The sequence below is a fragment of the Bos mutus genome, chromosome 3, assembly GCF_027580195.1.
Source record: "Bos mutus isolate GX-2022 chromosome 3, NWIPB_WYAK_1.1, whole genome shotgun sequence".
NCBI classification, from domain to species: Eukaryota; Metazoa; Chordata; class Mammalia; order Artiodactyla; family Bovidae; genus Bos; species Bos mutus.
Window position 1 is genome coordinate 42,711,198 of NC_091619.1, and position 21,421 is coordinate 42,732,618.

The window sequence follows — 21,421 nt, forward strand, 5'->3', positions numbered from 1 at the left end:
GCGGCTGCATCGCGAACCGTCTCCTGCCCGGCCGCTGCCGGCGGCCCGGGACTCCCCGCCCTCCCGCGCGACCCCGCGCCCGGGCGGGCGGCGCTTGCGGCGGGCAGGGGGCGGGGAGGGGAGCGGGGGTTCGTCCGGGGGGTAGCCGCCTCCTCCGCAGCCCGCCGGCGCCTCGAAACCCGGACCTGCCTCCGCCTCTTCCTCCGGCAGCTCCATCCCGCCTCCCGCGCCTCGTCCTCCTGCCGCCCCCGCCGCCGCGCCCCCGGGTGGCTGCCTCGGCGGACCCGGGAGGGGGTCCGTCCGTCGCCCGCTCGGCTCGGCCCGGCCCGGGGGGCGTGCATGCCCCTGCGGCCCGCGGCGCTCACCAGCAGCATGCTCTATTTCCAGATGGTGATCATGGCAGGGACGGTGATGCTGGCGTACTACTTCGAGTACACGGACACGTTCACCGTGAACGTACAAGGCTTCTTCTGCCACGACAGCGCCTACCGCAAGCCCTACCCGGGCCCGGAGGACAGCAGCGCCGTGCCCCCCGTGCTCCTCTACTCTCTGGCCGCCGGGGTCCCGGTGCTCGTGGTAAGCCCGGGGGCACTCGCCCTCGCCCCGACACCGCTTTTCTTCCCCTCGCCTTCTGGGTTGAGGCCCCGCCGAGGTCCGGGCGCCTCAGCCTCTGCCTTCTAAGTTCCTTCAAGTTGCCGGCAGCCCCTTCCCCAGAGGACAGTGTTTTAGGGCGCGTCGGGGGTGGGTGCCAAGGAAGCCCCCAGCTCTCCGCGGCTGCCGCCCCTGCCTCCCCGCACCCCCGCGATGGCTGCACCTTAGGGTGTCACGAAGAGGGATGGGAGGGAAGGGGGTTGTAGGAGGTGATGGGTGGGAGTCGGGGCTGGGGAGGAGGTGAGTTATCGGGTTGAATCTTGAGTTCATCTACTCTGTGGCCTTGCTCTGCTGTCCGCCGCCTCTCACCTAGAGACTGGAAGGCGAGCGGTAGCGGGGCCGGCGAGAGGGAGACGGGGATCAATTGCTGGATTGTGGAAGGGACTCCTGCTTCCAGAGTCGGGGCGCATATGTCCGGTTTACCGCCTGTTTTCTTTCTCGAAAGGCAGTGCCAATGGCACTAAGCTGACCAGGGAACAAATACCTAAAAAAGAATATAAGAACTCTTAAATGAAGAGGGTCCAGAAGCAGTGCTTGCTGAAAAGCGGGAGCTATGCTTAAATTACAAGATTTATTTAAAGGCTGTTCCACTCCCTGGGCAGCTTAAGTCCTTTTCCTCTAGAGCCTCTCAGAGAATGTCTCTTGGGTTTATGAACTGTGTGTGTGTGTGCGCGCGTGTGTGTCTACGGACACGCCTGCACACACATAAATATATATACACGCACATATACATATGTAATTATTAAGCTAATAATCATTTAATAATTTCTTATGTGAATGTGGTGCAAAGTTATCGGTAGGAGAATTCGTGTTTTTTCAGAGGACAATATATGGTTCCTTTAATATTGTCAAAGTACTGGAGGTTCCCTTCCTGTGGTAGCTTCTTCCCTTCTCTCTCAACAGATAACAAATGGAGAAAGAAAAGGTACTTTTTTTTCAGTGGTTGAGTTGCAGTAATGAATGTTAAGAACATCTCTTTTATCTAAGGTTTGGATACTCATGGTTTCTTTGATTTCAGGGGAAATGAGTCAATAATTTACAAAATAATGATAAGTTCCCACCCATCATGGAATTCCATAAACAAGCCAAGAAACTTCTTGGTAACTTTGAAGTAACTTTATCACAGGTACTGTGATAGTTGAGTTCAAATCCAGCTCAAATTACTGGTTTGAAAAGTGTTAGACCTTGCACCAGAAAATGTTTGGTTTTTTTTCCATTGTAATTTGCTAAACTATGCCAGAAAGTCCAAATATGGTGTCATTTTTATTTTCCCTTCTCTATTTGAGAAGCTGTAATAGAAAAAAATTAATTGGTGATTCTCAGGCCCTTTTGCTTTCTGCAGATGTTGGGTTTCCAAGGCACATGTTTTTAAGAGACTGAATAGCTCAGGGATTTTTCAAGATTTTTTTTTTTTTTTTTTTTAAGGAAAAAGCCTGTCACTTTCAGGACACTGGTTTGGTTACAACCATAATCAGTAATGTCTGTAACTTGTCAGTTGGTGATTACCATTCAGATCCAAGTATCCATCCCCGTTGACAGGTGCCATTTAGAGATGCTAACATATTTGCACAAAGAACTTGATTATTCTCCACTTAGGGGGAACTTCTAAGGGGAAAGGGAATTCATTAGTCATTATTGAGTGCCTACTTTGTGCTGGGCACTGAAAGTCAGGGCCACATATACTTCTCAGAGCAGTCCTTCCAGGAGATACAGTCGATTAACATTTGGGGCCCCCGAGGATCAGATAATAAACTCGAAGCACCTGAAAATGAAAATGGTGAGTGTGGTGTTTGATGCCTCTGCGACCTAATGCCAAGTGCCATACTGCTTGTCCTAGTTCCAGAGAACACTTTCTCTGAAAGAAGCTAAGTAAAGCTGCCAGGGTGAGAATCTAGAATATACTCACGAGATTTTAAAAGGAACGACCCAACTTGATTTCTATGTTTTGATTTTCAGTTCTTTAGTTACAAGAGAGAGAATTTGGGAGTCAGTGTGCAGAGCAGGAAGTGTTGGGTTTTTGAGGCTAACTGTGCTGCTGCTGGCCTTTGTTTCTTCTTCTGCTCTTCCCACTAGTACACTCTCACAGTGTGAACGGTTGGGAACAGTAATGGCAGCCCCGCCTTTCCATTCCTCTCAAGAACACTGACTTAGCCCAGTCACTATTCATGAAAACAATGTTACTAATAATAGTGTTAGCAATACCTGTCATTTGTTGGATTTTATTCTCTGTGCTTGCGTGCTAAGTCTCTTCAGTCGTGTATGACTCTGCGACCCTATGGATTATAGCCCGCCAGGCTCCTCTATCCATGGGATTCTCTAGGCAAGAATACTGGAGTGGACTGCCATGCCCTCCTCCAGGGCATCTTCGGGACCCAGGGATCAAACCCGCATCTGTTAATATCTTCTGCATTTGCAGGCGGGTTCTTTACCACCTGAGGACTTGAGGGCTCAGACGGTAAAGCGTCTGCCTGCCAATGCAGGAGACCTGGGTTTGATCCCTGGGTCGGGAAGATCCCCTGGAGAAGGAAATGGCAACCCACTCCAGTATTCTTGCCTGGAGAATCCCATGGACAGAGGAGCCTGGTAGGCTACAGTCCATGGGGTCGCAAAGAGTCAGACTTCACTTCACTTCACTTCTTTACCACTAGCACCACCTGGGAAGCCCTTATATTCCCTATACCTATCTAATACTTGAATTACCTATGAAAGCTGTTATTATTGTCAACTAACCTTTGGGAAAACTGAGATTTAGAAAGCTTAATTAACTTGCCAAGGACCAAGCCTAAAAACATTACATCCAGAATTTTAACCCTACTATGTCAAACCTGTGCCTTTTCCGTTACAATATTCAAATTCATCTTACTCATAAATCATTCTTCTAAACAAATGCCTCAAATGGTCTCTTTCCCCATCTTCTATATTTCTTGGACTGTAGTGATAAAGATTCTATATAATATAAATATTTTAACCTTCAAACTCATTTCTAATCTTTAAAACTAATTTTGGAAAGTAGTTCTCCTCACTACCACAATCAGTGGTTTGGTTTCAAATTTGCCAGATTTATTTATCTAAAAGTGAAAAGCAATATATTCTTTACATTTTGTTACTTATATATAGTGTTGACTTGGGGTGCATGTTTGGAATCTGACAGATTCAAAGTGCATTCTGCTGTTACATTAAAAGTTGGGGATTCTACTTGCTATGTAACCTTGGTTGCTATGTAACAACTAATTTACAGCTCCTTAATTCTTGATTTTCTAAGTCACAGGATTTTGAATATTAAATGGGATATAATATGTAAATATCATTCTTGGCTCATAGTTGATAATCCATAGGAGATCACTCTATAATTAACATTATTTTAACAAAATAGTAATTCAGTATATGCTTATTGAATTCCTGTGTTACATGCATTCTATTAGCCAGAGTGCTAAGTGCTAAGTCGCTTCAGTTGTGTCCAACTCTATGCAACTCCATGGACCGCAGCCCACCAGGCTCCCCCGTCCCTGGGATTCTCCAGGCAAGAACACTGGAGTGGGTTGCCATTTCCTTCTCCAATCCGTGAAAGTGAAAGTGAAGTCGCTCAGTTCTGTCCAACTCTTAGCGACCCCATGGACTGCAGCCCACCAACCTTCTTCGTCCGTGGGATTTTCCAGGCAAGAGTACTGGAGTGGGGTGCCATTGCCTTCTCTGATTAGCCAGAGTAGTGGTTATAAAAACGGCAATTTCGGAAGTAATCTATGGTCACTGATCCTAAAGGGTTTACACACTAAGTTGGGAAAGTAGATAACCATGCCAAGAGTCATAAATCACCATAATAGAAGTGTCATATGCACATATATGTGTATATATATATACACACACACACACACACACACAGATATATACCACAAGGACCCCTGGTGGTTCAAAGAGGACAAGATCATTTTTAATTGAAGAGGGGGAGAAAGGGTTCTTAAAGCAAATGGCGACTTTTGGGATGTGATTTGAAGAAGGGCCAAAATGGAGTTTGAGTCAGGACATCGAAGAGGCAGCTGTATGAACATGAACTGCGTGCTTGGTAGAGAGAATGCAGCTTGTACTTGTGAAACAGGGAGTGGTCGGTCTTGTTTCTAAAGTGTTGTGTGGGGAACACAGGGATATATGGCTGAAGAGGAAGACTAGGGTCTCAGCACTGAGTCCTGAAATGTCAGGCTGAGTTTTTCTCAATTTGTTGGGAACTGAGTAGGGACTTGTGTGATGGGTGGTGTTTTAGGACCTTTGGGGGACCGTAGTGTAGGGTTCTTCTGTTATTAAACATCCGTGTAAGATAATTTTAGGCTCTTTATCCCCAGGTCTATTTTGTGTTGTGAAATATTATTATTTTAATTGTGTTCTCAGGAAACACCTGTAATTTGACTCATTTACAAAGATGACATGGTTTACAAACTCTTTTAAAACAGGTATTGTTCAGTTTGACCTGTATAGCATTTACAAAAGCACCACCTCCAGGATTTACAGGTGTAAATTTAATAAGGGACCTGTGTTTTTCATTGATTAAAAGACCTGGTGATGACAATGGTTTCTGCTCTCTACATTTGGATACAGTGGCCACTACACTAGCCCCTATTGTTCCTAAGATCTCTGAGCAACACAGATGATCTGAAGGAGACAAAGCTAAACCATCCCTCTTCATAGAGCCAGAATGAAGGCTGGAAAAACAACACTGAGCTGGGCACGTTTGAGTGTGAGGGAATATTTCTGATTCTTTATGCCTGCATCCGCAGGAAGCTCCCTCGGCTCTGAGACTGAGGCATGGAGCTGCTGCTGCTGCTATCCCAAGGATGTTGCATTTCTAAATGTTGTGGAAGAAGATGGTGATAGAAAGATATCTCATATCCAGTGCTCTGTCTTGTTAAATACTTGAAGCTTCCCCACAGACTTCTCGTTCCTTGAATCTTGCCTTGGGTGCCCACTCTCAACTCTGCCCATCTCCACTCCTAGAATACACTATACTTCTGTGGAGTGGGCAGGAGAAAAAGCACAGATATTGGCATTAGGTCTGAATTCTTATCCTGCTTTTTCTCACTATCCATGTGAACTTGGGAAATTTTACTTATTCATAAACCAAGGATTAAACAATATTCTTCCTGAGAGGCAGTGTCTATAGAGGTTAAGATCACAATTCTGGGGTCAGATTGCAAGCCCAGCTTTACCACTTTGCAGCTATATGAACTTGAGCCTGTCTTTCTATGCCTGTTTCTTATGTAAAATGGAGATCCTATGAGTATGAAATTGGTTAACATATGCAAATATCAGATTAGGGCCCAGCTGTATGTGTGTTAGCTACCATCATTCCTCCCAAGGTTTGGGGATAGTTAATCACACAGCCTATTTAAGGCGTCTAGCAAAATACCTTTGTTAGGGGCTCCAGGGCTGATAAAATATTCGAGGTGGACAAAAGCCACCTAGTTCCATCCATCACCCACAAAATTGGGGAGGCTGAATAGCAAAAATAGTAAAATTCAATCAGACCTCTGTTCTTCCAATGCAGTCAGTGATTTCTGCCTTTGACAGCTGCTTCATTTCTTCAGCAGGCTAACACTAGCGAATATTTCCTGTGTACCAGACACTGTGTAACATAAATTTAATGTGTTCCTTTGTTTAATGCTCACCATAGTAACATAATACTTTCTTTAAACATACACACTATCATTAAGCCCACTTTTTAATGAGAAATGAAATGTTTACTGAGATTAGATGTCAGACTTGTATTAAATTTTTTCAATCCATTAATATAATTAATCTTCACAGTAAACTTATGAAGGAGACTTGGATATAAAAAGGTGAGATGATCAGTCCAGAGTCCTACAGTGACGGAATCGTCAACGCCTGTGTATTTACTTATTTTGTAATGTACCTTTTATCGTTACATGTCAAACAGATCTTTAAGGATAATTAGTCATAGGGATTCCATACTGAAAGGGTCAAATTTTTCTCAAACCTTTTTTCTTCGGTTTCTTTTTTTTTTTTTCTGATTTGATGGGAAACTTTGTGTTCCAGAATAGATAATGGTTTCAATGTGTAGTGTAGGAAATTGATTTGTTTCCTATTAAGCTTGAAATGTCGTGGAAAGGTGGGTGGCAACAGGACGGACTCAGAGATGTTTCTGTTCTGATCTGTAGCCACGTTTCTTATGTCTCTGGCGCACGTGGGTGTGGTGCTGTGGGTACCTGCTTTTCTCTGGAGCCCTCTGGTTCTAGGTCTGCAAACAGCGGTGCATGGAGAGCTGAGGCATCCCCTGCCTCTAAGACGTGTTTCTTAAAATGGACCCTAGCACTGGATTTGGGGGGAGTAGTGAACACACTGAAATTGTGGTATAAAATACCATATGTATGTATGTGTGCCCATATGTGTGTGCAGGTATGTATGCATTTTTATAGTAAGAGCCTTGTGGCTTTATCAGATTGTCAGAAATGCCCAAGATTCCTAAAAGTTAAGAACTACACTTGGAGGATTTATGACTCTGTTTAAACTCCTCCTCATGTCTCTGAGGGCTTTTCTTTACTTAGATATTCTCATTCATATTCATTCATTCATATTCATTCTCCCTCTTTCCCTTCTCCCTCCCTGCATCCCTGTGATAGTCTCTTTTTTTCATTTATCCCCTCCCCTTTGCATACTGATTAAGAGATTGTTATGGGGGTCAGGAATGTGAATCCTCTCCTCCCTCTGCCTCTTCTCCTGCCCCTCCTCCTCCTCCTCTTCCCTTCTCCCCCACCCCCTCCATCCTCCGTCCCTCATTATCCCTGTGGCTTCTCTGCAGCAGTTACCTTATCTGAAAAAATGTTGACTTATTCCTGCCCGTCTTTCCTGTCTTGCGGAGCGAGTTTTGAGGATCAAATGGGTGTAAATGCATGTTAGAGACAATAAATCACTGCATGCGTATAAGGAAAACATACCATGAGCAGATTACATGGGTTATCTAGCTGCTTGGTCATTGGAGATGGTTATATTGCTTATAGCATGGCTTTGCCAGCTCAATACACTTACTCTGTGGAGTAGAAAAATGAATGAGATTTTTATACTTCTTTTCTTAGTTTCTTGTAGAGAGAATAGCAAAAATAAAAAGCCAACAGTATGAAATGGCCTAATTATTATAGCACATAATTCTAATACCCAATGCTGTCTATCAAAATATTTCAATAAGCTCTTATTTTCAAGATTATTATAAAGAGTCATCTCATTCATTTGTGTAATTTGAAAGAAATAATGTTTCCAGGGAGCAGTGTTGATACCATCTGTTAAGTGTGCATTGTATCATATTAATTTTTAAATTAGAACTGTGCCCAAAAGTCATTATTTATAAGTTTGGAATGATAACCATGCATCTACTGTGTGCTAGGCACAATGGTATTACTTGGCATGTATAACAGGGGAGGCATATTCACTGCCCTGCGACAGTTCAGACACTGTGCGTGAAATTGTATCTCTTATCCTCAACTTTCTTGTCTGTAAGACTGAAATGATGATACTTCCCATACCTTTTAAGAATTAAATATAAACATGCATGAAATAGTAAGTGATAGCTGCTCTTTGAACATAAATGCCAATGACATCTATTGGTAGTACATGGCAAAAGGATGTCACCCTTAATCATTTGTTGAATGGAAGTGGTAAGTCATTAACTCTTCATAATAACTCTTTTAGGTACTATGTGTGGTAACACATCTAAGGAGCTTAAGCAGTTTGCTCTACTGGGATCTGAATCAATTACTTCAAGTCCTGTTCTCTCTTGGCTACCTACGGTTGCCCACCAATTGGACTCACAGCATAAATGGTGTCATTCCTAGAAGACAGGGGAGAGTTAAAGCATCTTGATTATATATCACTGTGCACTTTACAGTAACCTTATGCTTGTAAATGTATAAGCTCATTTACAACCAGGCATGAAAAGGGGAATTTAAAATCTGTGTTCAAAGATAAAACTTCATTGGTTTCTAAGACCAGCGGAATAGCCAGTGGCCGTGCGGCACATGTTTAGTTGTGTCCAGCTCTTTGGAACCCCATGAACTATAGCCCGCCAGGTTCCTCTGTCCATGGAATTTTCCAGGCAGAAAACTGGAGTAGGTTGCCATTTCCTACTCTAGGGGATCTTCCCGACCCAAGGGATCAAACCTGTGTCTTTCGTGTCTCCTGCTTTGGCAGGCAAATTTCTTTAGCACTGAGCTCCCTGGAATAGCCAGTAGAACTTGCTTTTCCCAGCTCAACATTCCGTGTAGATAGATGGAGGAGGCAAGTTCTGAGGTCAGAGATCTTAACCTATAGTTAGGAAGATCTTTTTAACAGTCTTTGGAAAATCATAGGAATATCATTTTGATGGGAGATATTTTATCTGAATATAGCATGTGAAATGGAGTTCTATATTCAGTAATATTTAAACTATTTCTGAGAATGCCAGTTTTCACTCAGCAGGCTGGTTACTTTTTTAGTCTTATTATGACAGATGTAGTTTGAGAATCACTGTCAGGAAAATCACTTTTTTTTTTTTTTTTTGGTGAAAACAAAATCTTGAGATTTTTTTCCCGATCAGGTGCATTTGAAACTTTAAAGACAGTCTTTTGGTGGACTTTTCTCACTGAGAGAACATGTGTGAATGGAAGTGTGTGTGTGTATTTGGTATTTAATACATTGATAATTTCTTGTTATGAATTCATTATCTCCCTTGCTTCTAACCTTTATAGTGCTCCCCCACCCTTCTCCTAAGAAAAGAAAATTTCTGGAACATTCCTCTGTATCCTTTCAGACCAAGCACCAACCCTGTGAGCAGATGTTTTTCCTTAGATGAGACAGCTGCATTCACTTCTGTGATTCCTTCACATCTTTAGCATGTGCGTGTATGCTAAGTTGCTTCAGTCGTGTCCAACTCTTTGCAACCCTCTGTACTATAGCACACCATACTTCTCTGTCCATGGGATTTTCCAAGCAAGAATACTGACATATCTACAGTTACCAAAGTCACTTACGGCATTTCCTCTCTAAGGACATGTGTTGATACAACCAGAACTTCTGTGTTGCGGGAATTGTGTTTTGCAACACAATTTTCTCCAGGGTATTTTCCTGACCCAGGGATCAAACCCACATCTCTTAAGTCTCCTACATTGACAGGTGGGTTCTTTACCATCTGTGCCACCTCTTTAGCACATTATGGCATTAAAAAATCTTATATTGTGCTTTTTGTTGTATTTATTTTTATTCATGTTTCCATCACTGGATTTGAGCATCTCAGAGTTTTATAATCTGACTCATCATGCCCAGCTCTTTGGTTATTTTTGGGTAGATAAATTATCCAGGGACTAACTGAAGTTTGTGATGATGAGATTATAACCAAATTCTGCTGAGCACACGCTTAATAACCATTCATTAAAATAGGCAACGTAGTCTGTACACTCTGTTCTATAAGTTTAATAAACTGGCAGGTCTCTGTCCTTTGAGGTATTTTAAGTGTATAAACCTTATATGAAAGATATATAGAAAAGAAGCATAGTCAAGATATGATTCTGTGTCCCCCAGTTGATATACTTCAAGCAGAAATACTCCTGTCCATTGAGAACAAGTCAGAGGGCTATAGGTTACAGGCCTTGCAGGAGTTTTATACCTTGTTTGTTCAAGGGTAGGAAGTATTTCCAAACTATTTTAGTCAATCTGCATAGTTTGAATTTTACCAATAAGAGTCCTTTTTTAGCATTTATCATGCTAACTAAAATTCTCTACTTTGATCAATTAAATATATATATATATTTTTTTTATCAACAATGCTTCTCTAGTTGTTAATTAACATGCATGCATGCCAAGTTGCTTCAGTTCTGTCCGACTCTTTATGACCCTATGGACTATAGCCTCTGTCCATGGGATTCTCTAGGTAAGAATATTTGAATGGGTTGCCATGCCCTCCTCCAGGGGATCTCCCCAACCCAGGGATCAAACCTGTCTCTTGTGCCTCCTGCTTTGGCAGGCAGGTTCTTTACCACTAGTGCCACCTGAGAACCCCTATTAATTAACATATGATGGCAAAAAGATTTATGGCAGTCTCTTTGGTGTGTGACCTTTCTGATAAAACTCTTGTGACTATTGGGATTTCCTTCTTCCCTCCCTCCTCTTTCCTTCTTTCCCTGAACAAACATTTGTTGAGTACTTTCCATGGGTAGCTTACCTTGAAAACAAGGCTTATAGAGATTGCTTGACTTGCTCCAAATTCCAAAAACAGGATTAAAGCTAATTTCCCCCATCTCTAAGTCTCTCAGAACAATCTCAGGAAATAAAAGGCTCGTGAAATCATGGGGCGCTTAAAGACAAATGTAGTCCTGACATATCTACAGTTACCAAACTCACTTACGGCATTTCCTCTCTAAGGACATGTGTTGATACAACCAGAACTTCTGTGTTGCGGGAATTGTGTTTTGCATTTCGAGCATAATGATCCCTTTTTTAAGGGTTCTCTCAGCAGTGCCGGCAAAAACTGTACTTTCCTATCGAGGTTTTTAATCGAGATTTCAGATTTAGCTTTTTCTCACACTGGGTTGCACGGAAGTGCTCTTGACACTGAGAAATATCCTGTATTTCCAGAGATCTCATCAAAGCAGAATGCCATGTTCTCCCAAACATCAAAATTGAGCAGTCTTGGATAAAGGCAGTGCACCTGGGGCCTCATCTTGTAATTTAAAATGAGCTCCTGACATTTCCAGTTGAAAAACAAACCACTATCTTCGGGTTGGTGGCAATGACCTCTTCCTTCACACGTGCCTTTCCAGCGTGGGCTTTGCTGAGTTACTCAATGAATGAAGAGACTTAGTCAAAACTACGTGACAACCCTTTTGGTCTCTCACAAAGAGACCTTTGTTTCTTCTTCTCACTGGCTCCATCACATGGTTCCTTGGGGTCCCCTTTTCCTTTTTCCCGGGGCTCAGTCTAGAATACAGATAGAGGAATCCAGTAGACACTTTATTCCAGCCACACTGACAGGCTTTTTCTGCCAGTCCATTTTTGGAAAAGATTTGTGAACCCATTGTGAGAGAGATTATGCTTCTTTGTAGCTGGAACTTTTTCATCATGAAAGAGGCCTTAGAGATCATTTAGTTTCATCTCCTAATTTCCAAATGAATGGCCAGAGAGATTAAATGACTTGCCCAAGGCCACGCAGCTAGTGAGAAACTACACCGATGGCGGAACATATACAGGCACTTGGTGTACATCAATCTTTGTAAGTACTTTACACATATTAACTAATTTAATCCTCGCAATATTAGGGATAGGCACTATTGTTATCCCAGTTTACAGATGAGGACACGGATGCTCAGGAAGATTAATCAACTAGCTCATGACCCCACAGCAAGGAAGTGATGTACCTGCATATGCGCTTTTAACACAGAGATGGTTCTCCTCCTCAGGACCAAATTTTTTGTCATCTCTGGGAGGAGTTATGACTGCCTACAACAAATCATTCCACGTAGCAGTATTATTAATAGTTAGAGATGAAGAGTATATGATTATTGTGATAGCTTATTTTTTATGAATTTATACTATTGATTGAATATTGTATTTATAGTTAACACTTAATCTGTGATAGTGAAGAGGTAGTAGCAGGTTAGGAAAAAAGCATTTAATTTAACCAAAATCATTTGGTTCTATGATGCTTTCCTTTATTTTGCTGACATCAAATCTTTTCAGACAAAAAGTAAAACTACATTTGAAATTTGCAAATGGATATAACAAAAAACTACCCATTTTTGATACACAGATCTTAAATTCTTATAATATGATTTTAACATGGCACAATATAGTTGTCATACTATATAATTGAACAACTGCACTCACAGCATAGTTACTACATTTAGCATACTAGTTTGGCATAAGTTTGGCAACTAGTTAGAGTCATGGAAGAACTATTCAGTGATGTATTTCAGGGAAAAATATAGACATTTATATATTTATATATTTTTAATCCTTTTTTTTTTTTTTGGAGGTACTTAGAAATACTCTTGAATCTTGGTCCAGTCCTGTGGTGCTGTTTCCTGTGAAACAGCAGTGACCTAAGAAAGTGCAGTTCTCTGCTCTGTGTGCTTTATGTAATTCTCCCTGCTCTTGGTTTCCATCTATTTAAATAATCTCTGTTCTTTAATTGGGCAGCCCCAATCCCATCTTTTTCTTAACACTTCTCTTGATGCATCTAATCAATGGTAATCTTTCCTATAAACTCCTTTTTAAATAACTCTTTCCCCTTATGTACTTACATAAAATAGGAGTCATTGCAGGTGTGGACTGGGGAGGTGGAGAGAAAGCAAAACAAAAGGAACAGTAGTCATAATATACTATTTTATGGAACTAGTGAATACAGAGAATTGTGAATAAATTGTGTATATGTAGGGTTCATGGATCTGAAATTAAAACAGATAAATAAAAGGAGCAGTGACTCACTGATCTGACTGGCAAGTGACCCCAGTTGTCTTCCTTGCTCTGCTAGTTGCTACTTTTGAGACCTTGAGAAAGCCACCTAGCTTTTTGGCCATTGTAACATCGGATAACTGGTTTTAACTCCACTCAGGGCAGAAAACAGACTCATGGCTCCCAGAGAAGCCCTTTCTGTGCATGAAACAATTCTGACTGTTTGGACACTCTATTTTAACAGTGAAAGCCTGTCTCCTTGTCTTCTGCTTGGTGGTCTCTCACCTTTTGAAGCCATATGGAACAACCTAGATGGTTTCCCAGTGAAAGTGTTGGTTGATCAATCGTGTCCAACTCTTTGCAACCCCATGGACTGTAGCCCACCAGGCTCCTCTGTTCATGGAACCCAGGCAAGATTGCTGAAAGGGGTTGCCATTTCCTTCTCCAGGGGATCTTCCTGGCTTAGGGATTGAACCTGGTTCTCCTGCATTGAAGGCAGATTCTTTACAGTCTGAGCCACCAGGGAAGTCCAATGTATGAAGTTATCTTTCAGTTCTCTGACTCTTCTTGAGATTTATGGTCTTCAGCTTGACATAGCATGAATTTGAGTCCATTTTACCATTCTGGCCACTCATATCTGACTTTTCTCAGATGTCCTGTGTTTTTAAAGCCTGGCGCCAGTACCAAATAGTATATTTCAGATGCACTTTCACTCCTGGCCAATAGAGCAGAAATTTTTCATACTCTTTTTTTTCTTAATGCTTTCGCCTTGGGATCAGTATCAAGTCATCTTATGGACAGCTATGTTATCTATAAAGGAAATGGGTTAAATTTTTCACCAAGTAGGCAAAAATACTGTATGACAATGTACACTCTTCTTCCATGACTATGGCAAACATTGCTAAGAGACTGTGGCACTTTCTCTCTGAGTCTGATCTAGGAGTTCAATCTTTAAGACAAAACTCCACGCAACTTATGATCAGACTTGCCCTCTTGGAATCAAATGACTAATAAAATCTTTCCAACTGTAGATAGCCTATACAATGTAGTATACTACATGACTATGCATTATGGTTCAGTTCAATTCAGTTGCTCAGTCGTGTCTGACTCTTTGCGACCCCATGAACTGCAGCACGCCAGGCCTCCCTGTCCATCACCAACTCCCGGAGTCCACCCAAACCCATGTCCATTGAGTCTGTGATTCCATCCAACCATCTCATCCTCTGTCGTCCCCTTCCCCTTCCCTCAATCTTTCCCAGCATCAGGGTCTTTTCAAATGAGTCACCTGTTTGCATCAGGTGGCCAAAGTATTGGAGTTTCAGCTTCAACATCAGTCCTTCCAATGAACACCCAGGACTGATCTCCTTGAGGATAGACTGGTTGGATCTCCTTGCAGTCCAAGTGACTCTCAAGAGTCTTCTCCAACACCACATTCAAAAGCATCAATTCTTCGGAGCTGAGCTTTCTTTATAGTTCAACTCTCACATCCATACATGACCACTGGAAAAACCATAGCCTTGACTAGATGGACCTTTGTTGGCAAAGTAATGTCTCTGCTTTTTATGGTTAATTGCATGCAAATATTATGGCCATCAAAAGATTGTGAATTCTTATAGAAGAGCAAATATGTCTTGTATATCTTTGACTCTTGTTCACCACATAACGCCCAATATAATGCCTTTCAAATAGTAGATATAAGTAATGATTTGTGTGTTTTAAGAGAAGAGAATTAAAGAAGTATAAATTATTTGGGGTACCTATTCATAGAGGCTTCCCTGGTGGCTCAGAGGTTAAAGTGTCTGCCTGCAATGTGGGAGATCCAGATTCGATCCCTGTGTCAGGAAGATTCCCTGGAGAAGGAACTGGCAACCCACTCCAGTACTCTTGCCTGGAGAATGCCATGGAGGGAGGAGCGTGGTAGGCTACAGTCCATAGGGTCGCAAAGAGTCGGACATGACTGAGCAACTTCACTATACACTATTCATAGATACTTAAACCATAAAGTCCAAATTACTTTTCTAAAACCCATTTTTAAGATTTAACTTTGCCAGTCATCTCTAATTTCAAATCTTTTCCCATGTACACTCAGTTTTTTCATGTATGCAAAGAGGTTGCCCTAGTGGTAAAGAATCCACTTGCCAGTGCAGGAGACCTAAGAAACACGAGTTCAATCACTGGGTCGGGAATATCCCCTGAAGGAGGAAATGGCACTCCACTCCAGTATTCTTGCCTGGAAAATTCCAGGGACAGAGGAACTTGGTGGGCTGTGTAGTCCATGGGGCCACAAAGAGTTGGACATGACTGAGTGACCAAGAACACACACATATAGAATGTAGTTCCAAATAAGTCTTATTTACTTTGTGTGGAGAATATTTCAAACATCTATCATTTGTTGTAAACATTTTTAACATCATCAGATTTTGCCTCTGTATTCACTATGTCTTTCCCCTCCATGTCCTTAATTGTCCAAGGCACAATTAAATTTTTATTACTTTGAATCATCTCTACTTAAGCATTTATGTGGGCTTCCCTGGTGGCTCAGATGGTAAAGAATCTACCTGCATTGCAGGAGACACTGGTTCAAAATGTAATATTTTCTCTATTTTCGGTACTTTATGTTTTTCAAAACAAATTGGTCGGAATCTTCCCGACCCAGGGAGAAGAGAATGGGTACCCACTCTGTTCTTGCCTGGAGAATTCTGTGGACAGAGGACCTGGGGGGCTACAGTCCATGGGTCTCAAAAAGTCGGACATGACTAACACCACACATATAAGCATTTATGCAGCATATGCTCTTTCTTCATCAAATGTGATATTGTCTCTATTTTCAGTACTTTATGTTTCTCAAAACAAATTGGTTGATTTAAAGAGCATATCATCTTCCATTCTATTTGGTAAATTAAACCACCAATACATTTCACATGTGAAGTTTGCATGTTTGGTAAATTAGAAAACTTTTTTGATGTTCTCAAGTAGGATTCAGATCATCGCTAGCAGGGTTTCTAAATGAGATGAGTCAAGATTTTATTGTCACTCAGGGTGTCTGAATCATACTCTGTACATTTTCATTAGTAATTATAGATTAAGAGTTGAAACATTTGACTCAATACATGGAACTATTTTTGAGAGGAGTTTCTTTCCTCGGAGAGTGATAAAAATTGGTGGTGCTTTAGAGAATGACATTAATGAGTAAAGGAAGATTCAGTGCTCTGGTGCAGGCAGAATCACTTACAACTTCAATTAATTTCAGAAGGAACCAGGAAAATGAAATTCGGATTTTACTGCTTATGGATACTTTTCATTGAAATTCAGGATTTCCCAATTAGGGTGAAATATCAAACAAGTGCAAATTAGTTCCTCTCCAAAGAATCCAGTGGTTACAAAGGAAATAGCCTACTCCCAATCACATTAAAGCACAATGATCTGGTATTTAGTAATTCAGTCCTCATTTATTCTTTAGGAAACATTTACCAGACTTCCCTGGACAAGGCTTTGTGGTGTCAGGGGCTCTACATATTCAAAGATGGAAGGAAGAATCTCCATTCTCAAGGAACTCAAGTTCCATGTAGGTGAAGAGTTGAAATATCCTAATCCTGATAACTGACAGTGATCTGGGATGAGGGAAAGGGAAGAAGGCATGAAAGATGTGAGGCAAGGGTGTTCCAAGCAAAGAACAAAGTCTTTTAGACTCAAGAAACCTTCTTGTTTGAAGAAACTCTAAGAGTATCTGGAATAGAAAGGTAATTAGGTTCAGAACATAAGGATGTTTAGTAAAAAGTACATTATAGTAATACTCAAGGGTTTGAAGTAAAAATTCCCTCATCAGCTTGGAGAGATAAACCTGTGATATACTGTCTAACCTCTAGGCTCACTTGATCTATCTGCAAAATGTGACATCTAAATCTGCCTGTCTTGCAAAGTAACTTTATTTCTGTAACTGATTTTAACTAAAAAGTTAACCTTTCAGACACATATGTTACATAATATTAAATCATTATTTGCAACATGGGCAATGCTAAATTTGTACAATTGTAAAAGCTTATGTTAGTATGCACAATTAAATTAAAATTGGCTAGGATATTTTTGTTACTATTGCTGTGTTTTGCTTGTATAATGAGGTCATTTTGACTTGCATTTTATAAACTACTTGACAGGTGTACTCACCTGTGTAGTAAATGTCTTTAGTCTTCTCATTTTAAATTGGATAGTGAAGTGGAAAATATGTATCTGCATGTTGCTCTAGAAACGTGAGGACATGCTCCTGCAGTTCTTTTAAAAAGCACAGGTTGAAATTTATGTGTAATCGAACTGTACTATTCTCGGTAGGTGAAGCTCAGATTTTCCAGTTTATGGCATTAAGGATTAAATGTGCTTGCTTTTCTTGCAAGATGCTCTATCCTTCTAAATTTAGTCATCTAATTAAGATTTCCATTCATGGGAAATGACTTTAAAGAGCACATAAGACATGCTTTTACACAAACAAGCTTTGATTGGATTAATTGGATTTGCATAAATTTTATGATTTGAGTGTGTTAGTGTCTTGGCTTCATCCACCTGGAAGGGAGAACTTAAAGGGATTTGTAAAGAGGAAACACATTAAAGGTTGCAAAGGAAGCATGTAAAAGCAGTCAGGTTAATGGCATGTCAAGAACACTGCAGCCAAAGCTTTGGCAATATACAAGTTGGCCAAGTCTGGAAAAGCTGGGCATAAGTAAAAAGAAGTGGGAGGTTCAGAAAGACCACAGGATTTTAATGTTTGTTTGTTTGTTTGTTTTTCCCAAAAGAAAAGGGGTCTAGAGCATCCCTGATGCCCAATATGGGTTTGGTAACAGAGGATGGGGGAGTTGGTGGTACATTTAGGACTGCTATGACTAAAGCAAGGATGGCAGCTTGGATTGTAGGCAGGCAGGCTTCTTGCAGGCAGTTCTAATAGAGGGTCACTTATTCATCAGGGACCTGTCCTGATCGAGGTTTACCAAAAGGATGGCAGCCTGGAACTGGGGCACTGAGAAGTAGGGCAGGGCAAGGCAGGGCAGTACTGGGAAGCAAAGAGGTAGTGATATGGAGGAAGGCATCCTGAGTAAGAAAAGGCAGGCTGGTCTGAATAGGCACATCCAGAAGAGTCAAGGGGACAGAACAGGGTGCTGAGATGAGGCCCCAAACACACAGTCTGGGCTATGGGGCTTGGCAGCCCAAATTAGGATCATCAGCAGTGGAAAACAGGAATCCTTCCCACTAGGCAGTGATCAGAGGCTCAGAAGTTGATTCTGAGCCAAGTTTAAACAACAGATGTGAGGCAACAGAATTCAGAAAGCCTTGGTATGGAACCAGACTTCAGACCTTACAGCTGCTCCTGCAGAAGTGATCTGCAGAACATTGGTTCTGGCATTCATGTGTTAAATAGTAATGATGGGACATCAACAGTAGCAACCTCATGACCTCTTTTCCTGTATAATCATTTAGAGATGATAAAACCCAGGCTCAGAAAAATTAAATTTTCTCACAGTCTTACAGTAAAACAATGGCAGAGTTTAGATTAGACCTGTCCCTGGTGTTTTAAACCTTTGATCTTTAACGTGCTTCGTAGAGAGTAAAGAAAAGGGCAGCTGGTGTGAAGATAAATGAGCAGGGCTTTCCTGGCCTCAGGAAGCTCATGGTCCAGTCAAGGATCCAGGCTTATGCAGAAATAACCTTAATGTTTTAAAAATCTCAGCTTGGTACTAGAAGAGCACCTGGGACTCGGCCACTGTTTGATGTCTGAATGAATATTGAGGGAACTTCTGTGGTTGACCAGTGAAGAAAATGATCAATTTGAACTCAGCCTACAAAGAAGGTGCTTCCCTGGTGGCTCAGAGAGTAAAGAATCTGTCTGCAATGTGGGTGACCTCGGTTTGATCCCTGGGTTCCAAAGATCCCCTGGAGAAGGGAATGGCTACCCACTCCAGTATTCTTGCCTGTAGAATTCCATGGACAGAGGAGCCTGGCAGGCTCCAGTCCATGGGGTCTCAAAGAGTCAGAGGCGACTGAGCAACTAACACACACTCCGTCAAGAAGGCTTCTCTGGGAACATGGCAGTTTAGTTACTCAATGCAGGATGCTTCCGTGAAGGACAAGCATGTTTGGATTTGCATGGAAGGGAAAAAGAACTAATATTTACTAAGGTAGATTTAGATCAGATACATCTGAGCTTGGATCCTGGATCTGCTACTAATTAGTGTACTCTGAGACCTGACCTCATTGACTCTTGGTCTTCTTATAGCACATGTTCATTGTAGAGGAGCTAGTGCTTTGAAACATGGTAATTTTGGGAGGAGGGTTTGTGATTCAGTTTTCACAAAGGTTCTTTCTTTTTGTATTGTCACCCTTTTGCAAAAGAAGAAACTGAGACTTAAAAAATGTTAAGTTACTTGCATGCAGTTAAGCAATTTGAAACCAGAAGATCTCCCAGCCTCCAAAATCCATTCTTTTCCTGCCACCTCCAGTGACATGCAAGGGATGTACGGAGGGGCTCCAGGGGGAACTTTGAAAAGAGGGAGTATGCTTCTTTCATTTACTCCAATTGACTGCCTTAGGGAGTTTATAGAAGGAGAAAGTAAGAAACAATAGGAAGGAGCAGTAATTCATGTGTAATTGAAACAAGTCCAAATGCAACAATAAACCCATCACAAGTGGAGGAAAAAGGTTTAGAGAATGTGGTAAAAATTCCATATGAACATCAAATGCTGATTGAAAACATGGCGCTTATAAACTAAGGGGTGTGTGTATGTGTGTGAAAGTCACTCAGTCGGGTCCAACTCTTTGAGACCCCATGGCCTATACAGTCTGTGGAATTCTCTAGGCCAGAATACTGGAGTGAGTAGCGTTTCCCTTCTCCAGGGGATCTTCCCAACCCAGGGATCAAACCCAGGTCTCCCGCATTGCAGGCGGATTCTTTACTAGCTGAACCAGCAGGGAAGCCCACAAGTAAGATGAGGTGGGTTTAAAGATGTAAACATATTCAGTGAGTGAATCAAGACTATACTGAGTTGATCTAAACAACCAGAAGAATAGATATATTTTGAATTAAGGATTCAAATTTAAGAATTTATGGGTATTTTGAATTAGGAGAAAAGAGCTGAACTGTAAGAACAAGAAATGAAAAAAGGGAGGTAGTGTTAGTTTCTTCCCAGAGTATTATCTGGGATCCATGTGTATTTAATTATCTTTTCATATCTCCTTTTGTCAATTCTGCTGTTCCCAAGTTATTCTCAGTTGTTGCAGGATCGCAGATAAGTAGGTATGATAAAAATATAAATGTGAGGACTTGTGGATTCTCATAGTACCATAAAAAGGAAGCTGTCTTGCTGCTAAATATGTAATATGTATAGTTTTTATCATATTAATATATTAGGAAAGGTGTAAATTCGGAGCTTCACGGGTTATGTGAGTGTGTGGGATGGATGGGTGATGAAACATTGACACCAGGGCATGGTATGTGGTGTCAGATCCACAAATGTTCCAGTCAGGTCCTACCATTGTCATAGAGAATATCATTCATTCAGATGGCAGGTATTCAGTGTGTGATTCAGCCAAGCCAAGTTTCTTTTCATTCTTCCTGTCTCCCTCTCTTCTTCCTTTCTTCTCTTTCTTCCTTCCTTTCTTCAGCAGACATTCGTATTAATATTTTTCTTTATACCAGGAACTGGGCAAAGATCTGATAATACAAAGATAAATAAAAGAGTCAGGAATTATAGCTGAGATTCAACCATTGTAGACATTCAGTTCAGTTCAGTCACTCAATCATGTCCAAGTCTTTGCGACCCCATGGACTGAAGCACAGTAGGCTTCCCTGTCATAGCCATCTCCTGGAGCTTGCTCAAACTCATATCCATTGAGTCAATGATGCCATCCAACCATCTCATCTTCTGTTGTCCCCTTCTTCTCCTGCCTTCAATCTTTCCCAGCATCAGGGTCTTTTCCAATGAGTCAGTTCTTTGCATCAGGTGGCCAAAGTATTGGAGTTTCAGCTTCAACATCAGTCCTTCCAATGAATATTCAGGACTGATTTCCTTTAGGATTGACTGGTTTGATCTCCTTGCAGTCCAAGGGACTCTCAAGAGTTTTCTTCAACACCACAGTTCAAAAGCATCAATTCTTTGGCGCTCAGCTTTGTTTATAGTCCAACTCTCACATCCTTACATGACCACTGGAAAAACCATAGTTTTGACTACATGGATTGTTGGCAAAGTAATGTCTCTGCTTTTTAATATGCTGTCTAGGATGGTCATAGCTTTTCTTCCAAGGAGCAAGCGTCTTTTAATTTCATGATTACAGTCACCATCTGCAGTGATTTTGGAGCCCAAGAAAATAG

The 21,421-nt window shown here is 41.4% G+C and overlaps 1 protein-coding gene across 3 annotated transcripts in view; it reads left to right on the forward strand.

Annotated features, from left to right (window-relative positions):
• The first annotated feature begins 215 nt into the window (after positions 1-215).
• Positions 216-21,421, forward strand: part of PLPPR5 (phospholipid phosphatase related 5) — a 135,954-nt gene continuing 114,748 nt past the window's right edge. For all 3 annotated transcript variants that reach the window (XM_005906505.3, XM_005906506.3, XM_070367621.1), the window contains exon 1: positions 216-576. In XM_005906505.3, coding sequence (XP_005906567.2) covers positions 340-576 — 237 coding nt within the window. In that variant the 5' untranslated portion in view covers positions 216-339. The remainder of the gene's footprint in view (positions 577-21,421) is intronic.